This window comes from Aptenodytes patagonicus, chromosome 4 (assembly GCF_965638725.1).
Source record: "Aptenodytes patagonicus chromosome 4, bAptPat1.pri.cur, whole genome shotgun sequence".
Taxonomy (NCBI): domain Eukaryota; kingdom Metazoa; phylum Chordata; class Aves; order Sphenisciformes; family Spheniscidae; genus Aptenodytes; species Aptenodytes patagonicus.
In genome coordinates this window covers 85,155,239-85,182,637 of record NC_134952.1, presented here as the reverse complement: position 1 = coordinate 85,182,637, position 27,399 = coordinate 85,155,239, and the positions used below count along the sequence as shown (strand labels likewise).

Below are 27,399 nucleotides of genomic sequence, written 5' to 3'. Positions count from 1 at the left end.
CTGCTGGCCACGCTGCTTTGGATGCAGCCCAGGATACGGTTGGCCTTCTGGGCTGCGAGCGCACGTTGCTGGCTCGTGTCCAGCTTTTCATCCAGCAGTACCCCCAAGTCCTTCTCGGCAGGGCTGCTCTGAATCCCTTCATCCCCCAGCCTGTATTGATACCTTCTGACAGGGTTGTAGAAATACAATTTAGATGCTAATCGAAGTGGCCAAGGGCAGCAGAAGCTAACATGAGATCGGGAAAAGGAGAAGATGGACAAGAACATGTAGTTAGCTGCAGTGAAGTCTCAGGGTCCTTCCTTTCATTGTGGTGCAAATGTCCTGACTCTTACCGCCTGGTCAGCTTTCTGGTATGTTACACAGACATGCACGTGCACGCGCACGCACACACACACACACAAAGACTCTTACTAAATAGTCTACATGTTATCAGAGGGTGCATTTTTCTCCTATGGCTTCTGCACGGCCTGATAACTGGAGGGCTAGAAGGCACATTGTTTAGAGTTCAAGTGGCTGAACGCCTCAAACTGATGCCAAAATAATATGGGTCGAGGAGACAACTGACATTAATCTTAACCGCGAAGGGTCTTCAAGAAGAAGCGAGCCAAAGACAGCTCTCTTATTTTACGATCACAAAGTTACCTGGCAAAAATCCTTGTTCTGTTTTAAGACTATCTAGATCATAGGTAAAAGTGAAATAAAAGTGTGCATGCCTCAAATAAACAGGTATACAATATTTTAAAGCAGTAGGCTTTAAACCTATGCGCTCTGTCTCTTATTCTCAGATCCCTTCCTGAAGATGCCCAACATGTCGCTGGCTTTCATTTGGCCGCTGTTGCACTTGGAGCTGATGATTTCAAAGAATTGTTAAGGATGGATGTTTTATACTACTGTCTTACGAACTGCACTGGGACTCCTGTGGGAAGATGCATTACACCCACGAGGGCTGTACTCTCCCACAGTCCCCATGGGACAGGAGATGGAGTGGGAACAATATGAAGCATCCCAGTTTATCTGCCAGAATCCTTCCTCAGTGTTCATATGCGGTATGAGTGCTTCTCTCCCAAAGGCACTGAGCATCAGTGCCTCTGCATGATGGGGAGGAATAGCTGGGCCTTTTAAAAGAGGCAGGCATCGTGCACTCAGCACTCTCCATTTCAGGGATCAGAATAGGAAGCAGTTGTTATGCAAGGGCAAATGCTTGATATTTGGGTACCCAGAGTAAAGGTCACAAATTCCCATTTTGATAGTCAATAGTGGCCTTTTGATGTAGTAAAGATTTACAACTCTGGGGCTGATCTGGACACTGGCAGTGTTTAGGCATCTGAGGGTAAAATTCGCTTGTCTGCAAGGTACTTAAATAAGGAGCCTTGCCCTACAGCCCACCAGTCCCCAAGGACTGGGAATAGCCTGAAGAAAGGAGAGTGAACATTTTACCCTACCCTAAGAATTTGTTATTGCATTCAGTAATGTCAGGTTACCATAACAGGGTGAGTTATGGTACTATGTACTAAAAATTTTCATTTCAGTTCCATAAATCAGGCTGAGGTGGCAAAATGAAGCAGACTGTTTCCAAATAAAGGAAATGAAAATGTAAAATAACAAACAGATAACAAACAGATTTTTAATAGAAAACATTTAATAATACATTGTTGGCAATAATTACACTCTCACAAGCAAATTCTGTGTATGTAAGATGCAGTTTTTTCCATTAGCTGATTGAAAGAGCAATGGGATTGTGAATATTTCTTAAGAAATGAATAGTAGGAATGGAAAATCCAGTAGAAATGAAATAAATTATCATCATTTTCTCTCTTGTATAGAAACTAGTCAATAAATACATTTATAAATACCATGGAAATCACAATAAATAAATACCAAACCCACTGTCTTACAGATTCTGTAGGTTAGATTTTTAAAGTCAGAAATCACAGTTCACAGTTTAGCCACAGGCTGACTGTGGTTCAGGAAACTGTTGTTGACACAACATACTAGTGCACTCCAGGGGAGCAGGGGATTTATCAGTTTGCTGGTGTAATAGCAAAATAGTAAGGCTTAGTGTAAATAAGCTGTGCTGTAAGTGCATTGCACTTATCTAGTTCTGTTTGGCTGAAGTGGCTGCCAAGGGTTCTTCATTTCCTTTAGCAAACCACTTTTGCTATTCAGCGTCTTCAGTGTCAATGAACAGCGTGTCCCACAGACAACACTGATCATTTTGAAAGGCTTTCTTAAATAGATGCAGTTAAATAAATAAATAAATAAAATAATATAATCCATAATTAACATAACAACACTGATGCAGGAGGTGGAAGGTGGTACGCTGCCTGAATGATGCTTTTCCTGAATGTTTCTCTCAACGGAGGAGCGGGAGCAGTTTCCAGATTTTTTCTGTCCTGGTGCTTCTTAGAGTGGCGAGTCAGAATTGAGTTGAGCCCTGTTAAGAGGTGAGGGAAGAGGATAATTTAAAAGGAGGTTCAAGAACGGATATCGCTGCTTAGCATTGGACGAACAGGTAAGGATGAGTGGTCTGTTTCCAACTCTATGTGCTATCTTGAGGCATAGAGAGAATAAAATGTTTTATGTTTTGAAAGCGATTACTGAAATCCCAGTGTGTGCGTATCTGGTGCCCAGCTAGGAAACTTCTGCAGCATGAGTTTCTGCATTTACTCGCATCAAGAAACTCATTAACTCGGAAATATGAATTGTTAATATATGCTACTGTAAGTAAGAGGAAGATGAATTTTTTAAAGCCTCATTTTCCAAGGGAGCCAAACACTTCTGTGTTCCTTTCCCTCCAGACGGAGTTGCCAGTACTCAAAGGTGTAGTAGTGAACGTATCAGCTTGAACGAGGACCCTGCAGCAGAGTCAGAAAGACTAAGACTAATTCTATAATGAAACAGCAAGTTTCCTTGTTCTTTAAATGTAGTTAAGAGAAAATGGAAAGTATCACTAAGAAATCCTACAAATTGGCTTTTTTTGGGAGGTTTGCCACTCAACTGCCCAAAGTGAGAGGGAATGGGACTTACTTGGCCAAAATTGCCTTTATGATCAGCTGTACCCAGGGAGCAGTGGGCTCCAAGCACACCTCTCTGCCGTCCTTCAGAGTAGCTCTGCAAAACAGGGAATAAAGAAGAGTCAGGAAACGACTACATAGATTTGTTTTACTCACAGAATGTAAGACTGCATTTTTAGATGAGTTAGTGTAAGTTCATCCCGACTGCTCTAGGTTACACTTGGCCATTTTGTTATATGTGTTCCACAACTGAGGAGACTAAAGCCGTCCAGAAGTTGTGTGAGTGTGTGTCTGCTCTCAAAGCAGTCACACATTCCCAAAAATCTTTCTCAATATATACGGGTACTTGATTTGAATTTGTTTACTTTAGTAGAGCTTTCTTACACAACGATTGAAACCTCCAGTGGTGAAAAGGTGTTTCAGCAGTATAAGGATTTCAACATTTTAGTCCCTCCTCCATGCTCTTCAAGACCAGCTTAGTTTCATTGTTTCCCTAAATGTGCTTGTGAGGACTTAATTTTTCTCTCTGAGACTGACATAGACTGTTTTAATGGGAGTTTTGTCTGCCTAATAATTGCAGGATTTAAACTACGTTATTACCTCATGTATTAAGAACTGACCAGTCCTTGAAATTCATGTTCTACCACCAGAAATATTTAATATGTCCCATGACAGATAAATAATGATCAGTTCAGGAATACATAAGATCATAGAGATGATGAAAAACATGATGTATTACTTAAAACTCTCTCTCTCAAAAGAATAACCAAATCCGACTACATCATGTCAGCCAGCAGGTTGACAGTCATACTTGTCATGAAGCGTAAAAGGCCCTGCAGCGGCAGCGGCAGCAGCAGCAGAGTGTAGATGAAGAAGAGGGAGGCTTTTGCAGAGCTACTTACATGACTTCAACGTTCTTGCAGTGGGGGCCACTCTGTGTCAGCTTCACATCTTGAATCGATTTAGGAGGGATGAACTTTGAATGAGTGGCTATGCACTGGCACCGGAGCTCGGTTCCCATCCTTGCCAGGGCCCTGCCTGTGAGCAGAAAAGGAAGATCATGGTTTGAGAGGTGGTCTTACAGTCATTGTATCAGACGTAAAGCACAACTGCTCAATTTTAACAACATTCTCAATTAAAATACTGCATTTGTCCAAGCTGCCTAAATCCTCACTGTATAAACATCAGTTGCTTATTTGTTTTAGAGGAGCTGGTGCCCAAGTACATTTAAAACTAAATTAACACATCTTTTTGAAATAAAACCACATATTTCGTGGTTACTGGTACTGACCACACTGTACGGTTAGTTGCATCATTTTAATATCTGGATCGACAAACTGGCAACTATACAGATTGTATAGATTTTTTCATTAATTGGAGGCTTGTCCATGCTTCTGTGTTCATATTGTTCTCCATTCCCAGCTATATATTACTTGCTTGAGGCAGTGTAATCATTAAGTAACAAATATGAGATCATAAACTGTTCTTTGTGTGGGAAGGGAGAGAAATATTCAAACACTTAAGAAGAAGATCCTGTCTCTACCTGCATACACTTCAAGTGAAACATAGAAACAAAGCAAATTGAAGTTGCATCCTTAAAATTTTTCCCACAAGATGTCAGTAACTCTTCAATACAAGGGCTACGTGGTAGATTTTTGACTGAAGAGAAGTTGCTGAAAATCTCTCAAAAGAAACTAATTTGCTGGAACAAATATAAAGCTACCTCTCTGCAAGGACAAGCATCTCAGTAGATGCCTAGACAATACTACAGCCATGGGGATCTTGGGAGGGATTTACTTACCTTGAGACATAGCCGCTGAAATCAGGAGAAGAGCCAGGACAGCCACAAGTTTGCCGTTCATGATTAGACAGGAGCTTTTCACTGGATCGTTTAGCTCTGGTTCTGTGGAGCGGTGACCTCTCTTGTCCCGGAGGATTGCTGATGCCTGATCTGGGCGATCCATCTTGCTTATATACCCTTTTGTGCCCAGCATGTGTGCTCTGCTAGCATGTAGATTGCGTTAGAGGAATTTCCCAGATGCAGTAAAAGTGAGTCACATGACTGTTGTGAAACTCCTTGCTAGATGACGAGGAATTACTCTGCTGAGAATGATATAATGTATTAATTTATTAAAATATGTAAATAATAGCCATGCATTCCAATTTCTTTTGTAGACTTTTGGAAATTTTGTGCTTTTTCTAATGCATACCCTTATTTAGTAATATAACTTTATGACGTTACATTTTCAGTTGTAACTTTTTTTTCAGTTACGTTTTTGTTGTAATGTTTTATTATTTTCTTCAGGGTAATAACTGTTCTTTGTAGGGATGCCAGATGTAGACTTGAGATACTTAATTTCTTATCTCCATTTATGGTGATAACTTCTACTTATTTGATTTTAAGCCACTGAAGTGCAAATCGGGCAGTGCTGAAGTCACTGAAAAGCTTTTTCACTGGCATCAGGATTTTACCTCAGCATTATTTTGATGTTAATAATTTTAATTTTTTGTTCTTTTTTTCTGTTTAAGTGGCATCTTACAAAGTAAATTCATCTCTAATGCTATCTGTTCAGTAAAGGAATTGAGGCTGCAGTATTCAAAGCTTCCTGTGGGAAGCAGATATTAAATTCTGAACGGCTTTGAACATCATGCCTGCATTTTTCATGTCACACATGTTAATGAATGATAAACAGAGGAAGCTTTGTATGCAAACAAAATAGCATGACCTGCTGAACGCAATTGCTTTGTACATCTAGATATTTTAATAAGTCTTTTCTGTAATCTTTTTTGGTGACCGTAACCCTAGGTCTTAGCAAAGGGAAATAACATTAAGTATTATGGCAGTGCTATAGACATTTCCGTTAAAGAACCTCGTTGCATGAATGCTGGGTGTTTATTTGCTGTGGCTGGTAGAGATATTACCTTGTGAGGGAGACAATTTCAAGGGAAGACTTGGGCTCAAATGCTGATCTGTTGCTTAAATGAAGATTTGGTTTTTTAACCCATCTGGAGTGCATGTGATTAGGAGAAGCCATTCTGTTTCGGTGCCATAAAAACATTGTCCTTTTGACCATGATGTCTTTTGCTGCTTGACATCTCCAACCTCAAAGCTTCATGTTTCTGTGCTATGTGGATTTATAGAGGTACTTCTCCCCAACTCTGAGGAGTTTGTAAAAACTCAATTATCTTTAGCATGTAAAGCATTAGAATTTATTTATAGTAATAATTTAATAGTTTGCCCATATTTTATTACGGTTTCCTGTGTACCATTTGTCATTAACTTACTTGATAAAAGGAACTTTGTGATGAAAATTCATCTGTTTCCCATTACTGTGTCAGCTGGCCCAAGAAAAGATATCACCACGTTTGTGTCTCCTACCTCTTACTGAGTACTGAGTCAACAAAAGATACTGATTCTGACTCCTAATGGTGCTTCTCCTTAGCTGTATGTCTTAGAGAGCTTTACTGAAAAATACATTTAGTTCTCTGAAGGCGTGAAAAAGGAGAGGACTTTAGCAGGCACTGAAGGTTATGTTTTATTGTTTATGTTGTATTACGCTGTATATGTTATGTTAAGCTAACTGGCATCAGATTGTAGATGTTGGAGCTTTAACCAGTTTACTTGCAACGAGGTTTTGCTGATTCTTTCCTTTTGGGTTCTCTCTCTTTCTCCATGTGTCTCTACATATGTATGCATGCACACAGGGCAATTAAAATTTGATTAGGGATCCCCCTTTTCTTAGTTGCTATTTGCAGCTTTATTATCTAATTTTGGTGTGCGCTGAAATGTCATTCATGTCCGAGGCAAAAAAAGAAAATTCCCCCGCAAATCCCCAAGTAAAACCAATGACTGCTTGTTCTCCTCATCACTAGACTCAGCTATTTCCTGAGTGTGGCAGTAACAGATCTGCAGAAATCCCCAGGTCAAAAGTGAAGCCAAGAGCCAACTCCACTATATGATTAACCCTGCCCCTGAGCTAAGAGTAAGTATCTGTCTAAAAGAGCAGGCTGTTTGTAATGAAATAAAAATGTTTTCTGAGAGCTAAAGCATCTCCTCTACCTCCACTTTTTCTCTGATGTGACACAGTTTCATCGGGACTATGTGAAGGAGGTGTAATAGAGACGATAGTGGCATAAATAGGTTGAGACATGAGATCGAGCCCTAAGGCCAGGCACTCCGAACCTCTGTTCCTGGGAGTGCCGTGCTTCGCCCAAGTTCTCCCTGCATCCCTTCAATACTTTGCCCCGGATCTTGTCCCAGCCCCTGCCTATGGGAATGCCAAATCCATTATCTGATTTTGGCAGCGTGTGTTTTCCCACCAGCCATCAGAGATGACTTGTGCAAATTGAATTGCTGCTCCTTTTGAAGGATAACATCGCTGAGTGAGCTGATACCGCTGCAAGCGGAGACCTTCCGTACTTAACCCTGTTAAAAGCACGCTCGTAACGAACAAAACAACAGTTATGCAATAATCCGATTACTGAAAGACTGCTGAAAAGGGAAGTAAATACTTCCTTTGCCTGTCTTTTAAGGCAGGGTATACGATGTGTTCTCCGTGCGGCAGGATGGAAACTAGTGGTTTTTCTTTTTCATGACTCATTGCCTTGTCTAATGAACACAAAAGTCAAAAGGGCATCTTTTGGGATCTTGACTGGGATCGTTTAGAGGCTTTGCATGTAGCAAAGGACACCCAAAGACAAAGGACACAGTGAGGGGGATTCATGTGTACTCTGCTGACCAAGACCATCATGAGGGTTGGGGGAGAGCTGGGCTCCAGTGCCTTACTGTTTTGAGTTGTCCCAGTTCCAGAGGAATGCTCCAGCCTCTGGGCTGATAAAGTTGCCCTCTCTAAGAAAATTAAGAATCTGTGTTGTTTTAGACAAATTTAAACCTCTCACTTGAGAAGTTGTGCACACAAGACCCCAAAAGCCCAGGAGACAAAGCTTTCACTGGAATGAGGGTTCAGTCTGTGCAAGCTGAAGTCTGTCAACTCCTGTCTCCTGTGCGTCCTCTCTACCAGCCTACTCTTGTTCCCCAGGGAAAAAATCCCACTCTGTCTTCTGAAGCCACCTCCTTTTCCCCACAAAGGGCTTGACATTCACCTGCCGTTCCACTTGACCTGCGGAGAGCAGAAGGGGCAAATACAGGGGCTGGGAAATAATTGCTTCCGCTGCTCAGAAACTGGGCACAATGTTGTGCAAACACTTGTGGAAGTTTAGCATGAGGCAGAGCGTAGGGAGCAGATATACGTAAAAAGCAGAGAGTCTCCTAAACATCTGTTTTTTGACTTGCTATATGAGGAAGCGATAGCAAAGAAAGGAGAAAAGCTTAGGTCAGTTTGTGATTTTTTTCGGACTTAAGTGTCTAAATATAGATGGTTGTGTACCCTTAGTCAGATCACAGTAAGTGCTGGACTTTCCTGAATCCCTCTGGAATCATAAAATAACGGTACAGCTTTTTAGTTGATTTGCCTTTTAATTTATGTATTTATAAATATAATAGTATAAGTATGTATTTATGTGACTGCATATTTATTTATGATATATGTTTCAGCTCTGCTTGAAAACTGTCAATACTGTATTGTAGCTTTCAGTTAAAAAATTGTTGCGGGTTAAATGAAATGTTTAATTTGATCCAATTCTATATGAAAAGTCATTGACAATATTAATAGAAGGTATCTAGTAATATTAGAAAATAATGCATTAATATTCATTATAATATTAACATAAAATATTATCAAATATTATCAAATATTCGTATTAAAATAAATTCGATCTACCTGGTATTAACAGAGGAGATGATACTAAGTCCAACTAGAGAATTGTTAGGGACCAGCAGCTGGGGTTTTACCTGTTCTATGAAGGCTGTGTTTACTGCTTTAGTTGCATTTCCCTTTTGTGAGCTTGGCAGGAAGCATTTTCTAACTGTGGAAGTAAGATATGGAAGTGGCGGGAGGAAACACATGGTAAGTCTTAAGAAGTTTGTGCTGGGAACTTTTGATTAAATTAGAAGTGGTCAGTAGACATAATATACATCATGCATTCATCTCTGACTCTTAAAATGTCGCTTGGTGTTATCTTACTGTCTGCTTAAACTACAGCCAATGCAGCTTGGCAGATGTTAGCCTGAAGACTTCCTGGCAGTGCAATCGCAGCAGGGTACGCATAGAGATGGAGAGTCTCTCTGTAGCACTCAAGTGAACGTAGGCAGATAGCCTGCCTATAAAAGAAGTGCAAAAATGTAAACGTCTGAATCTTGAATAAAAATATACCTTTTAGTACTATAAATGAGACCTGTTTTGCATAAAAGCTGTTATATATAAACTTGCTTATATAGCCAGCTTAACAATTCAATTGGAATCCAGAATTGCTCTGTTTGGGGGTGCCAGTGGAGGTCATTCCCTATCAAGAACGAGACTGTTCTGAGAGTTTCCTACATGTCTGTTTGCAGTCTGATGTTCTGTCTAGCCTGCGGCTATCCCCCAAACCCCACTCTCCCATCCTGGGGCTCAGAAGATCAAACTCCGCAGGGCAGTCATGATATTTTCCCCTGTGGTCCTCCATTGCTCTGACCACATATCTCTGGTCTGGTGATTGCTGCTAGAGTCTGCACTTTAGCGCTTTCTATCCTCAGAAACTAGATTTATATCGCCAGGCATAATTGACGTGTAGCAAATCATTAAGAGAAAACATCTTTAACACCGTTTTTGACTGTAGAAAGAAATTAACAATAAATGCAATGGGACTCAACACACTAAACTGATGTTTAGTCTTATAAGCAGTCTCCTGGACCCTTGAGCAGTAACATTTGACATAATAAATATTTAAGCTGCAAAATCCTTTTGCAAAGCAAAAAATGTGGTCTATTATAGTATCAGGTAGAACTAATGTGAGAGAAAAAAAATTGCAAAATATTTCATGTTATATTAAAATAAATAATGTGTTTTTTTCTTCAGAAATACGACTTCTAAACTTCTTTTTGTATACATGTATATATGTGTCTCTGCCTGCATCTTCCTATCTGTAAGTGGAAACTACAGCACAATAAATGTCACGTCAGAAATAACACGGGTAATTTAGTATCTCTAATTTTAGCTGCTTCCTTCTGAAAGCCATTAACTCATACTCGTGAGGCTACCCCGAGGCTGGCAGTGACTTAGAGCTGTTGATGAGACATAGCGAAGCACCTCACAGGTGGTAGTTTAGGTGTCAGGCCATGCTTACTTGCTTGCAGCTGTGCTGCAGGTACACCCAGTCAAATACTGTTTAGCTAAAGTCACTTGCAAACACTCTATTTCGTTCAGTCAGTCACATTTTAATCAGCATTTCCCATTCCAGTGAGTGGCATGTCTCACAGACCATTTTAAAGATACGCTGCCAAAAAAATTATTTTCTGGGTACTCATAGAAAATTAAGTAATCTTTGGTCTTCGTAGAACACATTGCTACAGCTGTCAGGAGCGGCTGGTGGAGGATCTCTGCCACTTTCTCAAAGATGGTTCTTTCATGGAGAAATGGGTGTGAGTTCACTTCTTTCATGGCCACCCAGAGGTATCTCACTTCTGAAAGAAAGAGATCTGGTTTGCTTCATCACTTCTTGTGTGGAGCATTTGTTCATCTTTGTTGCTTTACCTTCAACCTTTCCCAACGCTACTCTGTCTTCTTGGAAGATGGGAGCCAGGGGCTGCACAGTGCTCTGCGTGTGGGTAAATCTCGCAGTTACACAGTGGCATAACAAATTTTAGTAGTTGGTTCTTATTCTTGCCCTAGTAACTCCTAACGGCATGTTTGGATGGGTTGGGTTTCTGGGGTTTTTTTGTTTGGTTCTGAAGTTTTTTTCAGTGCTGAGCCCTGATCTGATATTCCTATCGTACAACTAGCATAATCCCAAGGTCTCTCTCTTATGTGCTAATGGTCAGCCTAGAATGCCTCATTTTTGTATGAGCTTTGTAATTTTTACGTATGTCAATCACTTTGGCTACTTCCTGCAGTGAATTTCACGTGGTAGTTTATTGCCTAATCAATGAGTCTCCTAAGGTCCTTTTGCAGTTCTTTATAGTTGAGCCTAGTCTTTACTACTCTTCATTTAGTATCATCAGAATACTTCAGCTCGTAGCAAATGACCTTCCCAGACCACTTGTGGATACGCCACGCCAAATAGGACCCCACACAAGCTGGTGTAGGAATCCACGGGTGATGTCCCTTTATCAAAAAAAGCTGACCTTTTTATTCTGTCCTTCATTTCTGTGTATCCGCCTGTTATGTAACAATTTCCAAGACTTCTTTCTTAGCCTCATTATTTCTCATGTGTGGTGAGGGTTGTGAAAGGACTTCAGAAAGACAGTTTGACTATACCTGTGGGACCTTCCACATCCATAGGCTTGTTGTCACCTTCAAAGAACTGTAACAAGCGTGTGAAAGAAGACTTCCTTCAAAGCTACACAGACTCTTCCTTATTATTCATGTGCATGTTTATTCATGTGTTTACTAATTGTGTCCTTTCTATTTCTACTTTAAGTAAGGCCATTTAAGGGTAACTAATTTCCTGTTTTTTATTCTTGTCTTTACCATACTAAAACACATTCATTAAGCTTGAACTCCTTGATCCATCACAGGCAGAGTTTTAGAGATAGACACAGCAAAGGAAATAAGTAGAATCAGCAACCGTCTCAGGGAAAAAATAAATAAAACAAATGTAGTAATGTAGCAGAAGGGGGGGGTCTCCTCCTTGACATTCTCATCAGCAAGTGTTTCCTCTCATTTCATATCCTTGAAAAACTCCAAGGCATATTTTTCCTTGACTTTTCTTTGATTGGTGACTCAATATTGTCTCTGGCCCTGTAATTAGATGAAGTATAAAGTGAATTCAGCAATGTATTAACGAAACAATTATCATTAATACAAGCTACAGGGAGAGCAATAGGTGCTCACAAGTTGTTAATGACCTATTTTTACTGTACCAACCAACTGACATATGTGCAAAGACAAAAAAATCCTGTGTTTACACAAGTTCGGCTCCAATAGAAAGGACTTCCATATGCCTATGTCCAAATTGTGTGAAGCACGGACATGATTGTCCCCATTTACAGCAGTGAAAGCTAATAAGCTTAGAAATGCCAGCTGTAAATCTGAATTGCACCCAGAAAGAGGAAGTGAGTCTGTTAGAGCTTGATTTTTGGAAGTGTCAAACACACACCCAGATTGTGCCGTCTCTCCGTGGATGTTTAGGTGCATCATACCTTTTGGATGGCTTAACACACAGGAAAGGTAGCAAAGCTAGGAAACGATTTTAATCTTCAGGCATTCAGAAATACAGATTTAGAGAGAACTGTTGGGAAGAATAACTAATGCCTGAAGAGGGTGAACAGTTTCATGCCAAGAAATTAAAATATGCCGTCTAAAAATAGCTTTCAACTGAAGCTGTTCTAGTAAAGAAAACAACTTACCTGGCCAAAATAACCTTTACAGTGAGCTGGACCCAGGGAGCAGTGGGTTCCAAACACACTTGTCTGCCACCTTTCAGCATAGCTCTGCCAAGAAAGAAACAAAGACGTTAAGGCTGGGTGAGAGACAAAGAAGTTAAGGCTAGGCGGATCCCTCTCACTCTCCTAATGTTTTGAAATTTATCTTAGCTATTTGTCAATTAAGTAACCGGAGGACATGGTACAAACTTTTGTTTATTAAACCTGTTTGGTATTTTCCAGCTAGCATTTCTGAGAGAACTAGGGAAAAATGACTTTCCTATACTTTTTCTATGCTTGGGCATTTAAGTTTGGGGGTTTTTTTAATGAATTATGTCGATATTGGTGCTTATGATGCAATCTTTTTAATGAGCCTGATGAATTCTTTATTTGGTTTCTGTTCTCTATCTGGTCATAGTTTAGCAGATCTTTCAGGAACTTAACTTGGAAATTTTTTTTTTTTTAAATCAAACCTGGCTGAAATTGCCAATTACTAATGAGGTGGAACTGGATGACACGCAATGCTGCACAGAGGGTATGATCGTACAAGTATTATTTGCTTATGAAACCATAGTGAAAGCATAAAAACCTGAAAGCTACCTTCTGTTTACGTGAACGCATTGACCCAATTCATGTGAATAGTTCCTGATGTGTCTTTAAATGAAGCTTACCATATTTTTTTACTTTGTACTCACATGGATTTTACAATTTAAGTTCCACGCTCCTCGCACAGGACAGTGCTCAGTAAGCAATTCTGACATAGGGAGTAACTTGGCGGCATTTCAAACTTTGCCACATGCAGACCAAGTTAGTGGAAATTGTTTAAATTCATGTCAATGGGATCAAGATTGTATCTTCGATTGATTCTTCATTGCCTAGATCATTAATCGTGCCCTGAATGTGTTACGGGGATCTAATTCTCTCCTCTGATGTTGGCCATAATTAAAATACTAGCGTAGAGAGACTTTTAAAATACTGTCTGGAAGTGGCTTGTAACATTGGCAGGAAATAAGCTCATTCCTTTGGATAGAAGTCCTAATACCTTATACTTAGTGTCTATGAGGCTTTGCAAGGGATATATAATTCCACCCAAAGTAAGTAACTAGGGTGTGAAATGCCAAGCCACTTCCTCCTATTGAAAGCAGGATGCTATTTTGCAAAAGCGCTCACACGATTTCCACATTTTTGCAGCGAGGTCCTCTTTAGCTTAATCTCACATTCTGAATAGCCTTGGGAGGGATGAACTTGGAATGAGTGCTTAGGCACGGGCATTGGAAGCCTTCTTCCTCTGTCTTCGCAGTGCCTTACCTGTAGAACAAAAATAAGTTATGTCTAGGTAAATGAACGATCTCATTATTTGCTCCTATGAAGCAGAGAGTATTCCCCTCTGTCAGCCTTATTCTTGTTACTCAGGCACTCTGATTTGCTGAAGACTGTGAGATAAAATTCACTGCATCTGCCCAACAGCAGCAGTTACATTTTCAGGGCTGCTGGTATGCAGATGCATTTAAAGTTAAACCTGTCTCTCTAAGTGAAAATACTTAGATGTTTTCATAGTGCATTTGTGCCTGGCCAGATTCTACACATAAATTGCATCACTTGTACAAAGTAGGTTGACGTCATTAACTATGTCCACATATTGTTTAGTAGTTTCTGCCATGATCATCTGCTCGCGTTCCTTATTCTCTTCTGCAAATTGCATAATTTTTGCTTTGAGAAAGCACTATCATCAACCTGCCTACCAAGAATAAAAATACAAATAGGAGAAAGTTGTCATTTGGAAAAGAGATGTATGGAGACGTTTAGAAAAAAGGTCCTGTCTTAATTCAAACATTTCTTAAAATCTAGGGTTAGGCAAGTATTATGGCATAGGAATAAACTAATTTCCTGACAGAAGCGTATTTCACCCCCAGAAACGGCCACAGTATCCTAACAGATGCAAATACAAATGATAGTTTTTATTTCTGAATGACAATTTATTGAAGATGCACATCTCTCGGAAAAAGTCAACATTAACATAGCATACGCCCACTTGCATTTGCGTATGTATATTTATTCATTGGTTATGTGAGTTTTAAGAAATCATTTTCTTACCTTCTGACCCTGCTATTAAGACCAGATGGAGAACCAAAGCAACGGCAACAGATTTGCCATCCGTTGCTGCGCGGAAGTTTTCTTCTTGACAGACGTCCTGCTCTGCTTCTATTTCACATCAGGTTTTATACTGGAAGGGTGCACTCCCAGCAGCCTAAGTGCTGAGCAATTGCGCTCCAGCACAACGTGGGAGTTCTGTACGCACAGGTTTCCTAATACGTGAGAGTGTTGCATAAGAAATCCAAATCCCTGCACAGTCCGTTCAGTGGCACTTCAGAATTCCCTAATGTACTTCTGCTGCTGTATGTTTTTAATTCTTTCTTTACATTGTGATTATTATCTATCACTTTCTGTTTGCACTTCTTCATGGGACATTAGTTTAAGCAACAATGCTGAGCTTGCACTTGGAAATCAATACAGCATTACCAGGCATCCCCCCAGCCCAAAGCAGAGAGACCTTTTTTCCCCCTCTGAATGTAGAATTTCTGTTCAGCTCTTTGTATTGAGTTTAAATGCCTTGTGCAAAAACTTTTACCCAACATAATTACGGGAACTTTTCATCCCAATCTTATGGACTATATTTTGGTATGAGTCTAATGAAGTTACTTAGCCAGTGTCTTATGAAGGCAAGACGTAAGTAGTTTCTATTGTTCTCTGAAAGGATTTTGTCATTGTCAGTTTGGCTAAAGGGATTTACATTCTTAATTCTGTACTGAAAAGCTTCTCTAGTCATTGAACAGGAAATGATGAGCTTAAAATGACTGAGGCATTGTCAGCTAAGTCACTTAAGCTCTTCTGAAAATTTCATTTGTTCAGAATATGAAAAGAGAAAGTATCTGGCAATAAGAGTTGTAATAACACCTAATTAAAATAAGCACTTAGGAAGTTACTTGTTTTTCTTTCTAGCCTCATGCATCTAGAATAATCGTAGGTGTTTAAAACAGAAGATAAACACACGTCAAATGTGAAATCTCTCAAGTATGCCTCAGGAATCTGTTTGTAGACTGTGTATGGTTTAGTCATTGGGTTATTGGACATTCTTATTTTTGTGAGGTGAAAAAAAGGTGGTCTCAAGCAAAGAAACTGGAGCAAATTGTGATCTGATAAAGTATGTTGTCCATGTGAATTTCAGTACTTTACTAAAATTAAGAAAGCAATTGGGTTTTGAAAAGAAGGAGCCTGCCAAATGAGAGCCTTGGTATTGTATGTAGGGGAGATGGCAGTTTATCCTGGACATACACAGTGTCTGCCTTTTGCTCACTGGGGAGCAGGACAACACTGTGGATATGTTAGCTAAGATTGTTAACTAGTTCATAGCTGGTTTAATTGTTAAGTGTCTCAACGTAAAAATATTTTGCCGGGAGAATTAATAATTTCATGGAGTCTGAGTTCAGCTTTGGAGAGACAGTATTAGCAAAGCAAAAACAACACAGAAGAACAGCCCACATTTGACAAAGGTAGTCATCAAGTCAGAAGAGCTGCAGTGCTTCTCTTAGCAGCCTCTGGGAGCACTGAAACACATTTTTGGAAGCCTGAGGGTTGTTGTGTTCCTAAGGAAGAAAAGAAACACAATGTTTCATCATTTCTAGCCAGCCTCTGAATCATGTCTCACTGATGAGCGATAACCTATGGAGAAAGAAGGGATATGGTTCAGCCGCTCTGCAGATGCCCTGCCTGGGTCCTGAGAGCGCAGCCATCGCTGAAGTTTTGGACAGAAGAATTTATGAGAAGAGCCCTTCCTTGGCTGTGATTCAGCTCCCAGTAACTTGACTGGGCTTTTGCTGGTGACAAAAATTACACGCTTACTGTAAGTATCTGTATAGCACTGAAACTGGTGCCAGTCCTTTAGGATACACACATAGTTTTATGGGCGTGCATATAAAGGGGTTCTTCCCCCCCTCTCCCCATTCTTGGCTGATATTTCTGACGTGTTTACCTCCAAATTAGATTTCTGAAAGAAGGCAGCTTGTAAAAATCACTCAGAAAACAGGAAGGCTTAGTGCTGTAAGACGAGTCTGAACAAAACCTGTCCCCTTGCGAAACTTTGTCTCCTTTACATTCTGGGGATGAGGTGGGACAGGCGCAGAGATGGGGATAGGGAGCAAAGTGTGGTTGGAATAGTTGTCATCTTGCACAAGAGCTTGCTCAAACAGTACCAGAAATTCCCTTTTTATCTTGCACCATGAGCAAACATGAGCTGTTTGTTCAGAATACGGAGTGGCTCCTTATTGGAAAAGACCGAAGAAAAACAGGTATCAAAACATTTGCTCAACTTTCCCATTTTCTCAAGTGTTTGTTGCTCGTATTCCAGCCATTTCTCTGTAAATCGCTGTGTCACAGGCAGATGTGTGGCCGTGCAATCGGAGTTCTATTTATTAGGATTTCTCCTGATGTAGTCCTCCCTCCTCACTGGAATTAGGGAGGATGCTCAGTGACTTCCTTAATGTTTATCAGGTTTCCCTGCTTATTTAAGTTAATGAAAAACCTTGTTCGGTGCCAGATTCTCAGCTGACGTGCTATCTGAGCACCACCGCTGCTATGGCCTTGGAATTTCTGTGACTAACCATTATTTGTTTATTACATTATCTCCATGAATTTTATCACCCAGACCTCTGAAAACACCGAGTCTGGCAAGAAAAGAGGAAGAAAGTAGATCATTTTTATAATTCCTCCTATCGGAAACCACCTGCACTCACCAGAGGCAAGAATTTGCTGTTGTAATTAGCTGCCCCCAAACAACTCAGCCACCATTTGCCCTTCTGAGAACCCATTATGTGATACAAAATGAAAGAAAATGCATCCTTTTTTTCAGTTCTGTATTTCAATAAGGAAATTAATAACACACAATATTGAAGTGAAAACATTTCAACAAGCGTTTATTAGGTACATAAACATTTTCAATAAATAAATAAATAAATAAATAAATATTGAAGACCAACTACATTCTTATGCAAAAGTCAATAAATATGCAAAAGTAAATAAATAAAAATAAAAATATAAATAAAGTGCTTTTTTCTAGCCAAAAGATGCCATTAAAATATATGTTTATACCTTCACAACACTAATTCACAATAAATAATATCTTGAAAATGATGGCACAAAAACTGATGTCTCAGAATTTTGGCTCCCTAATTTTGCAAGCTCCCTTCTTCTGGTCAGTAGCCCACTCTGAGTGGCAGTGACCTAGGTACAGTTGATGCTACCTATCCGTGCTTTCCTGGAGAGAAGGAGTTGCTGGTCTTTTCCTAAACTGTTATCAAAAAGGGAAGGTGTCATTTAGTGAAAGCTCTGCTGAGAGTGCACTGTACTGATCCAGCTGTGTTTAGCAAAAATGACTCCAGAATCGTCTCCATCTCCTTTCACAAGCCATTTTTTCTGCCAGCTTTTTCTGGTGTCAGTGGTTTCTCTCCTACATAATGAGACCTCTTTAAAAGACTTAAAGTACTGTCGTCAGCTAACTACAGGAACAGGGAATCCATACTCTCTAGATGCTGTTAGAAGTGTGAATGTAGGATGCAGGAGGAGGTGAGCTGCCAGGAGCTGGATGAGCGTCTCTCCCATTTTTGCCTTCCTGGAAGAGTTAGGACATTTTTCTTCTTCATCTTAGGACACTGTCTCAGGTTTGGCGTTTGCCCTAGAAAAAAGGAAAATGGAAAAGGAGACAATTAGAACTTGTCCATGGAACAGGTATCACTCGCTGGGATCAGATGAAATCTACCACGAAGGGTTTGTGCTCCTGTGTCCAAGCGCCTTAAAAGCTGTTACTGAACGTAAGGGACACTGGTACATTGTGACATTTTCACAAGTACTCAGTAACTGTGGGCTTCCATAGTTTGATGCTTCATTTGACGCCTCTGATTTTTCCCCCACTTATCTAAATACCATTAGTTTTGAAAAACTGATTGTTGCTTTGTACCATTGCAAGCAAGAGAAAACCAGCTGATTAATGCCTGGATTTCCTGAGCACTTGAGCTGCAGGTTTTCGATACGCTTGTGCCTTACGAGATGCGTAGCTAACATTCACATGGGGTGTGTGGCACAATAAGGGATTGAACCTAATAGTATAATTAAAGCTCAAAGCAATCACAGTGTTTGTCCCGGTTAGTGAACACAAACGGTAGTAACTGTGTGAGGAGACAGAATTTTTGAATGCTTTACGCTGTACATGTTTGCTAGCTCATTTAAAATACAGTTTTTTGATAAGCCACGCTCACTGAGAACAAATGACTCACTTGTCCAGAATTGCCTTGATGATCAGCTTCACCCAGGGAGCAGTGGGCTCCAGGCACACTTCTCTGCCGTCTGTCAGGGTAGCTCTGCAAGAGAGAAAAAAGGAAGGGAAAAGGTCTACTTAGTGAATTCCAAGGCAATTTCCCTTTTCTCTCGTAACATCATTCTAGGTGTACGCTTACATGTTCTCCTTTACTTTAAGCTGCATCCGTTGAGGCTGTAGCCCAACATAAAGTTGTTTTTTTTTTTAAATGGTTTCATATCTTCTCATATCTGTTTGTTTGAATGCATTAAATCATTTGCAGGACTCACTCTTTTCAAAATTGCTTCTTTTTTTATGCCAGCTTGCTTTGTATTTGTGACGGTGTTTATCTGAAGGGCTAAATCTTTCCATCTTGATTCAGAAACTGTACTGCCCAGTCCATAGGAATATTGTTACAGTAAGAGTTCTGGAATTGTGACCGGATTGTATGACTGTATGCTAATGGTAGTTTTTTCATTGACTTAAGTAGAAGCGTGATCATATTTTTGACCTAGCCGTTAAGATTCATGTTTTGATCACTTGCTCAGCATGGCTCTGTGAATTTAATTCTCTTCTCATATGCTGGTGGAATTCAGAGCTTTAGAAAGTTATTTGCTGTCTGATGACTGCGAGTTTAGGTTGAAATATTGCATGATGTGTTTAAAAGTAGAGATTGGCAAAACCAACTTTTTGGTTGCTGCGACTTATAACACGTAGCATATCGTTCGTAAGAGCAACGAGCGTTCGAGTATCCACGCCTGCTGGCTTGTTACATCTTTCAGAGAACGCTTACATCATCCTTAATGTAAAATCTGTTTCCTTCTTGTTAAGTAATCAGGAGGATTTTGCAAAAGCACTTACATGACTTCAACGTTCTTGCAATGAGGTCCACTAGGGATGAGGTTCACGTTATGAATGAACTTGGGATGGATGAACTTGGAATGGGTGCCTACACACTGGCACCGGAGTTCAATCGCTGAGCGTGGCAGGGCCTTACCTGTAAAACCAGAAGAAAAAAAAAAGGTGGACTGTTTCACCGTTTCCACAGGAAGCACAGGAAGTTCTTTTTGCTTACAGTATTAGAATAGTTATTTGCTGCACTTGTAATACAGCATAGTACCTCCCCCGTCAGCATTTACACTAGCAGTTAGTTAGGAGAGCTTTAGGAAGGGTTTCTTTACCTTTTGTTCCAACTGCTGAGATCAGGAGAAGAGTCAGGACAGCAGCCACAGCCTTGCCCATCACGATGCAAGAGTGTTTCTTCCTTGAGTCGCCTGGGTCTGGTTCTGTGGTGAGGTGAGCTCCCGCAGCCCCAAGTGCCTGTGCTCTGGGACCTGCCGCGTTTATATAGTGCCGTGGCCTCCCCTGTGCACTCCAGCGTCATGGGTGGGTCATACCAAGGGAAACTCCAAACCTGTAAGATGCTACTGTGAAATGAGTCACGGGTGAGTGGGTAAGCCCCTTTCCCTAGGTGACCACGAAATTGCTTTTCATTAACAGAAAACACTTTATTAATTAAAGAAATATAAAAACATAAAATATGCACAAAATTACCCTGTACTTAGCTTTGTGGAATCTGTAGGGGGTTTGTAATACTCTATTTCTTGTGATTATTTTCTTCTGTACCTTTGTACTTTTGCTGTGATTATTATGTTACTCTTTGTAAATTTCCACTTCTGGTGGAAGGCATTTGATCTGTGATTTTCCATCTGTGTGTCTTTGGGCTTTGATTTTTTTTTCATTTTAAGACATGACAGAAGTAGGAGCTAATACTTTGTAGAAATGATAGGTACTAGAACTGGATTTTAATGAGCTCCCCTTCTCCTTATATGCAATTACATTTTAAAAAATCTTTCTTTATATGCTGAGAGAACGTCTGCAGAAATACTTACGGTACTTGTCGATACATTAAAACCTAGCATCACTGAAATAAGCAACTGAATCCAGACTGACTTTGTTGTACTATTAAGAACATACGGAATATATTATTGTGATATGAATTGCTTTGCCTAATCAGGTGGATTTTTTTTGAGGATGACTGCTTCTTCTGAAGCCAAAACTTCTTAACTGTTTGCTGCTTTGAATTTGGGCAGAGGAAAATTCTAAAAGCCGCTGCAGGATTCTACTTCTGAAATAAATTGAGGCACTTTTGCAAATATAAATTTGACCCTGTAAAGAGAAGATTTCTTCTGATTATGATAAAATTAAAGGAAAAGTGAAGATGGGATCATGAAGGGGCATTATTCAGATAAAGTCAGAGATGTACAACCATTTTTATTAACAATAGAAAATAATACTAAGACACAAGTGGGCTTTTTTTGGGTTAAACGTTAAGGAATCCCGTTATTGTTCTTCTGCCAGGTAATGGAGACAGTCAAAGGAACAAAGCATAGGGCCAGATAGGAATGAATATAGGTTTATTGGTGTCTGGCTCATCATGAAGGACACAGAGATTTATGTATTGCAGACTGAAATTCACTTAATATTACCGTATATATCAGTGTCTGTAATTTTACACAATTTACACAATTAGGTTTATAAATAGCCTTAGAGGATGTGTTCTGAACAGTAGCCTAATAAGATGTGTAGATATGGAATTAAGCACCTGTTTTTCCTGTACGTTTTCAGCTTGCAGTGAGCATGGCTGGATTAGCTGACGTGAGCACATAAGCACTTAATTACAGCCCTTATGTGTCAAACGAGAGATCTGCCTAGTGAGTATCCTCTCTTCAATCATGGCCATCAGCAGATGTCTAGGAATGTGTAAGAAAAGATCAAGTGTGTTTCAGACTTATCCCACTCTGAGCGTGGTTTCATTTGATGCCTCCTGATTCTTTTACGGCAAAACAAGAGTTAGATATTGATCCTTACCCTGATTTCCATCTCCTTCATAATTCTGTAGACCTTTATCGCATCTCCAGGTGATCTCTTTTTACAAAATGTTGTCCTGTTGCCTGATAGCGGCATAGACTGGGTTGTTCATTCCTATCTCTGGACTTTTTATTTCCCCCTAACACACTATTTCCATGCACATGAAACTGTTTACAGAAATGCAAATTAGAGTATCCATGGAAATGTCCTCTGACCTGCATACAGGGAGAAAATGGAAGCATAAATTGCACTGCCTGAGGAGTGTAGAACTCTTTTCCAAATAAACCCAAGAAACTGTTCATTGTCTTTAATTTCATTAATGATTTTCATTAACTCCAAGATAAAATTATTGCTTCTGTATATGTATATATACACTGTATATGCAATGAAGGTGTTATTCTTTGTCTTCTTTGCGTACAACCTACTGCCTGTTGTGTTTTAAGGAAGTGTTATTTCTGCTTTCTTCTTATTCACAAAATGAGATGTTTGTGGCTCTTGTGCATTACTACTCAAATATAAAGAAAGGGCTTAGGTGTCTTACATCTATCATATATGACATAATGATTATAGTATAACAAATCTTGATACGGAGTGATGGGAACAACTGAGTAGAGTTCTGGAGCCCATGTTTTGACTTGTAATTTAAGAGGTAGTGAGCGGAAGACTTGGCCTGCAGAAAACCCACACTCAACAAAGATAAAATTCCTTTTGTGGTTACAGAGAGAAGTCAGAAATGATGAACCATAAATGAAAAGATCACATGTTTTATTGTAAACTCTTGTGATTTGGGCGAAAGCTGCTGTTTCAATTTATTTACGAGGACCTAGTTTTGGAGACGTGAGGCAGGTGAATTAAAAGCTGCTGAATTTCTTTCTAATGCATGCAGTCTCTGACTGAAGAGAATAATTCCTAAGCCTTAAATATGAGTATCGTAAACAATATCTGGTAGCATTCAGCTGAATAAACACTTTTTTTGTCATAAGGGTCATAAATATAGTTATGGAGAAGCTTCCATTTTCCTGGCATAAGAGTGCCTTAACACCTACCAAGTGATAAGATTTCTGAGAAGTGCTGGGCTTATCAGCAATATATGACACACAGGAATGCAGACTATCCTGCGCCCAACTTTTGACATTGATGTGTGGTACAGAAGTCCCTGTCCAAATCAGACAGCAAAGTGGTGCGTGCTAAATTAGTTCAAATCAATCTGTAGATGCTACTGCAGGCATAAAATCTACTAATTCCACTAATCAAGGCTTCTGTATCAGTTATGCTATGGCATAGCAAAGGGCAAGAGAAAGCTTGAGGTTCCCGAGTGAAAAAATTGGAGTTTCTCAGATCATTTTCTGTACGTTTCTCCCCAACTTTCCCTGACTTGTGAGTGACCTGGAACTTTACATTTCCTTATGCTCCCATGAGCATTGGGGGATTTCTTTCCCCTGGGGAGCCCCTTGCACTGCTCTGTCCTCATCTCCCTCAATGATTGCTCAATGGTAACTTTAGAAATCCTGCCTCATGGCTGGAATTTTAGATCCAAACATGCAAAAGATCATTTAGAAATAGCTGAGCAGCTGAGTCAGTGACTGTTGTGTGATTTTTAAAGAATATTAGGTTCAGCAGGAAAGGGTAGTCCTGCCTGAGCTTTAGATTCCCTTCAGGCAAGTTCTTCCTCTTATTTTCTTACACTTCTGTGACCCTGTATGCAAAATCTATGCATACTTTTGATTCGCAAAGGGAAAATGTCTCAGCTTCTTTGTGTCTTCGTCAGTCTGGGTCTGTAGTGTTATCTGTATTTTGGCGGTGAGACAGTCTCTACTGTGAGCCTTACCTGAGGCAACTTGACTGACTTGAGAGGGCCAAACAGAGAACTTACTTACTTACACTTACAAAATACCGTAAGTATGTCTTTTCCCCCTAACTATTTCTTAATTAGATAGATAGCAACAAAAACCCGAAGATTTTAAGTTTGCCAACGGTCACACTGAATGACATTTATATGAAAGATATGGAATAAACGGCTGTAAATAGAAATACAACCTTGAGATACATGTTTAGTACCTATCTTCCTGATCAGCTTCAGCAGTGTCTGGGTCAGCCCTCTACAAAACTATTCTTTTTCTCTTTTGTTTAGTTAATATGCAATTCTGAAAGCCTAACTCATTTTGATGAGCCCTTCCTCTCACGAAAGGCTCGCTGAAATTCATGTGGTTGTCTCTGCCCCTCTTCCTGAAGCTGTTCATGCTTGATTTTTACCACCATTAACAAGAATGGAAATTGCATTCATTTGCTTCTAGAAGTGCTGGTCATGGAGTGAATTGTATTTTCTGAATCAGCACCTACTGGGCCGGTGTTACAAAGGTCGCTGTGCGAGTGCCTTCACAAAGGAGTATTAATTAGTCATAAGGTTGCACAAAGTCTTCTGAGAACAAGGATGACAGCCAGAGCTCTGCTGTACCACAGTGCTACTTCCTCATAGTGCAGAAGATGATGATCCCTATTCCTGTATTTTCCGTGCGGCCTGTGATTCTTGCTGCAGAGAGGTACAGTTACAACACCTATGCTGGTGAATATTTTTTTCCACCTACAACACTAATGAAATCTCTGGTTTAGAGTCAGGAGAAGCACCTTCGAGTTCTGTCTCGAGAGGACCTGGCACGTGGATCTCCCTGCAGCACAAGCAAGTGCTCAGGAAAACATTATATAACACATCTAGAACTATCGCTATCGCTTCTGTCTCTCTCCTGATTTTTCTGTTAGCCAGCTTAATTTCCCTTTGTTCATCTTGCTAGCTGTTCTGCTTCAGCAAAGTCCCTGAGCCTCAAGCAGAACATTTATGGTTGACTCAGAACTTTATTCACAGTTTTCAGCAGCATGAAGGAATCCAAGATTGCAGTCCTTCCTTTCTGTGCCCTTTGGCCGATTCACAATACAATCATCAAAAGCCATTTACTGATCGGGTTTGATGGAAAATATCTGCCTTTGTATATTCCTGGGGTTTCCCTGTGTATGTAGTAACTGCATAGGAAATGAAGTCATCTCCAGAAAGGGAAGTAGTATTGGGGGGGGAAAAAAAAAAAAAAAGAAGAAAAGAAAGAAAACGGACAGGATGCTGCCTGACGCGTGATCAGGATGTTCATGCTACTCAACATGCAGCAACATTTTGATGGTTTAATTGCAGTAGTTGCACTTTTAAGAGAAAAAAATTGCAGTAGGATTACTCAGGGACTTTCCAGTATTTCAGCTGGTATCACCATGTGTTGTCTTTCATATTAAATAAATACCTTTTTTCATTAATCATCATAAATAACTAAAAAACAATTACAATACATGAACCAAAGAGTTACTCACACAAATAGTTTATTTAATGTGACAAGGCCAAGACTTCCAGGACTGAGCAGAAACAGTAGTTGAGAATAAGGAAAGGACTGGAGAAGATACTTAGGAGTAGCGCTTGCTCACACTCCCTCCCTTACTCCCTGGCCTCCCCTTTGCAAGTTTCTGTCCCCTCAGCTGTGCCAAAACTAGAAGTTTGTTTTCTAGGTAGCCTTTATCTACTTGAGGGAGGAGGATAAAGTAATGACAGTTTTTCCAAAGCTGTTGTGCTTTCAAGCCTGTTGCAAAGGAAAGCAGAATTAACAACCCCGTGCTACGTGGGTATTGCAATTCTAATCATCTGCCTACTGGTGTAAATCAGGAATAAATGAAAATCAATGGAGTCACGCTTTGGCATTGGATCTAAATCTGAAGAGAACAAGGTCCTGAACTCAGAGGCAGTGAGATGATGTGAAGTACAACAGCTACTAGGAGACGGAAGAGAGTGCGTTGGCCTCACATTCCTGTGTGTAAATCATCAAGGCATTTTTTATTTCCGAAGTTTCAGCTGTACGGAGGAAAAATCAGTTTGAACCGGAGATAGAGGGCTTATGTGTATGCTTCTTGCCTGCACCTGAGAGAACAAAGGGTGAAGAGAGAAGACCTTGGAGAGGAAGGGAACTGCAGTCTGCATTTTATCCACGAGGGCCCATCCCCATTATGTGGGAAGTGGGCTTCTCGTGGGACTGATTGTCATTGAGCAGACTGTATGTATGTTTACATCACATGAAACCAAGACAGAGTTTTTAGCTCCTTAAACAAAGACCTCTGACAGTGGAGCTGAGGGAAGATGCTCTTGAGTAAGTGCCAAGCCGGAGGCCAAAATGGAACAAACACATCCTAAGCAATGCGCTTCTGGTGCAGTCCTGCTGGTCGGACACTGCAGAAACATTAGCTGACTCCAAGCAGGTAACTCTTCCCTAGCAATTCATTTCTGCTGGTTTACTTACAGGTTAAATATTTGCCCTGCTGAGTGCATGGCACCGATTTTTGCATATTAACAATTTGTGTTTGTTCTGCTCTGTGGTATGTTGATTTTGAATGCTTGCTGTGGAAGAGATTGGTTTCCCCTATTAATATGTACAAATAAGACTTTGCGTTGCAGTTGTACCTGGGTATTCTGCTTCCTTTTGCAGTTGTTACAGATGCTGGGCAGAAGTCAGGAAAGTCAGCTGAGATGGGAACAGACCCCACGTCCTGTCTCTTCCCACCCAATCCTGCTCCTCAAGAAAAAAGAGCAAAGGCAGCACCTCCAGCATATACCTTTTCTGATTGGTAACGCTGTGCTGGAAGGTAATGATTTTCAGGGGAACCAAACTAATTTTTCTTGTCACCGGCTTTTGCTCTTCTTTCCTTCATTTCATGTTGTAATTTTGTTCCTATATCAAATTGAAAACCCCAGGGATTAAGTCACATTATTCTGACTTCGTGGCAAATCCTGCTATGGAGAACTTCCTGTAGCTCCAATGGATTTTGTAACACCGATCAAAAGCCAGCAGCAGGTCAAACAAATGCTTTAGGTATGACCTGTTTTGCCTTCTCCCACTCCTCATAGATAGGTAATAGCAAATCAGAACACTTGTGTGACAGGGAGAGTTTGTGAATTTGCACCTGTTTTTTTCCAAGCACTCACAAATAGCTCTCCAGATTTTTAAAGGCCCAGTGATACAAAGACAGAATTTGTATTTTTTAAGCCTCCGTAGATTGCCTGCAGTATTATAGCACTTTTGGAAAGCAACTCTGTGTGTAAAGTTTCTCAGGTTTTGTGAACTTGAAATTAAAAATACCATTGTTTAGCAGTGTAAATCTATGTTTAACCATCTTGGTAGTTGTACTCTGAATCATAGCTCCTCACATCCTAAGTTTCTAGTACGTTTGCAGTTCACCCTGGTGCTTTGGGGAGAGTGATGAAGCTATTCTTTAACTCTTCAAAAGAAAGGGACTTGACAGTTGAAAGTAGTCATTTGTCATCTGACCTACACACTTCCTACCCAGATTGATCTTCTTAATCTGAGGTAGATCCTATCTCTAGATGACCGATTTGCATACAGTATGACTGTGGGTCTGATGTTTACCAAACCACCATCAACCACGATCTGAGCTAGCTTGAACTGTCACGGTTAGAACTGCGAGTGGTTTTATACCTTGAGCAATTCCTAAGGTGTGTCCTGAACTTCTGAAAGCCCTAATCTCCCTCTGCCATTCCCACCCAACCCTCTCTTCAGTATTATGCTTCAGTGTTTGTCCTTTCTGGGCTTGGATTCTCTTTGAATAAAAGGCATCTTGTCCTATTTATTGTGGGAAAAGTATTTGTCATAGGGATTCAATTAAAGATG

At 40.2% G+C, this 27,399-nt stretch overlaps 2 protein-coding genes and 1 pseudogene across 3 annotated transcripts; all 3 read right to left on the bottom strand.

The window, feature by feature from the left end:
• Window positions 1-1,610: 1,610 nt before the first annotated feature.
• Window positions 1,611-5,002, bottom strand: LOC143160146 (interleukin-8). The gene is made up of 4 exons (XM_076337689.1): window positions 4,816-5,002; window positions 3,917-4,052; window positions 3,028-3,111; window positions 1,611-2,434 (listed from the first exon to the last, which is right to left on the bottom strand). The coding sequence occupies exons 1-4, from the start codon at window positions 4,976-4,978 to the stop codon at window positions 2,404-2,406; spliced, it is 414 nt and encodes a 137-aa protein (XP_076193804.1). The 5' UTR covers window positions 4,979-5,002; the 3' UTR covers window positions 1,611-2,403.
• Window positions 5,003-11,466: 6,464 nt separating this feature from the next.
• Window positions 11,467-15,110, bottom strand: LOC143160164 (interleukin-8-like; annotated as a pseudogene). The gene is made up of 5 exons (XR_012995340.1): window positions 15,104-15,110; window positions 14,569-14,676; window positions 13,645-13,777; window positions 12,460-12,543; window positions 11,467-11,851 (listed from the first exon to the last, which is right to left on the bottom strand). The product of XR_012995340.1 is annotated as an interleukin-8-like (transcript).
• Window positions 15,111-18,171: 3,061 nt separating this feature from the next.
• On the bottom strand, window positions 18,172-20,103 carry LOC143160145 (interleukin-8-like). Its single transcript, XM_076337688.1, has 4 exons — window positions 20,002-20,103; window positions 19,682-19,817; window positions 18,801-18,884; window positions 18,172-18,202 (listed from the first exon to the last, which is right to left on the bottom strand). Exons 1-4 carry the CDS (start codon window positions 20,060-20,062, stop codon window positions 18,172-18,174), a joined length of 312 nt encoding a protein of 103 aa, XP_076193803.1. The 5' UTR covers window positions 20,063-20,103.
• Window positions 20,104-27,399: the final 7,296 nt, after the last annotated feature.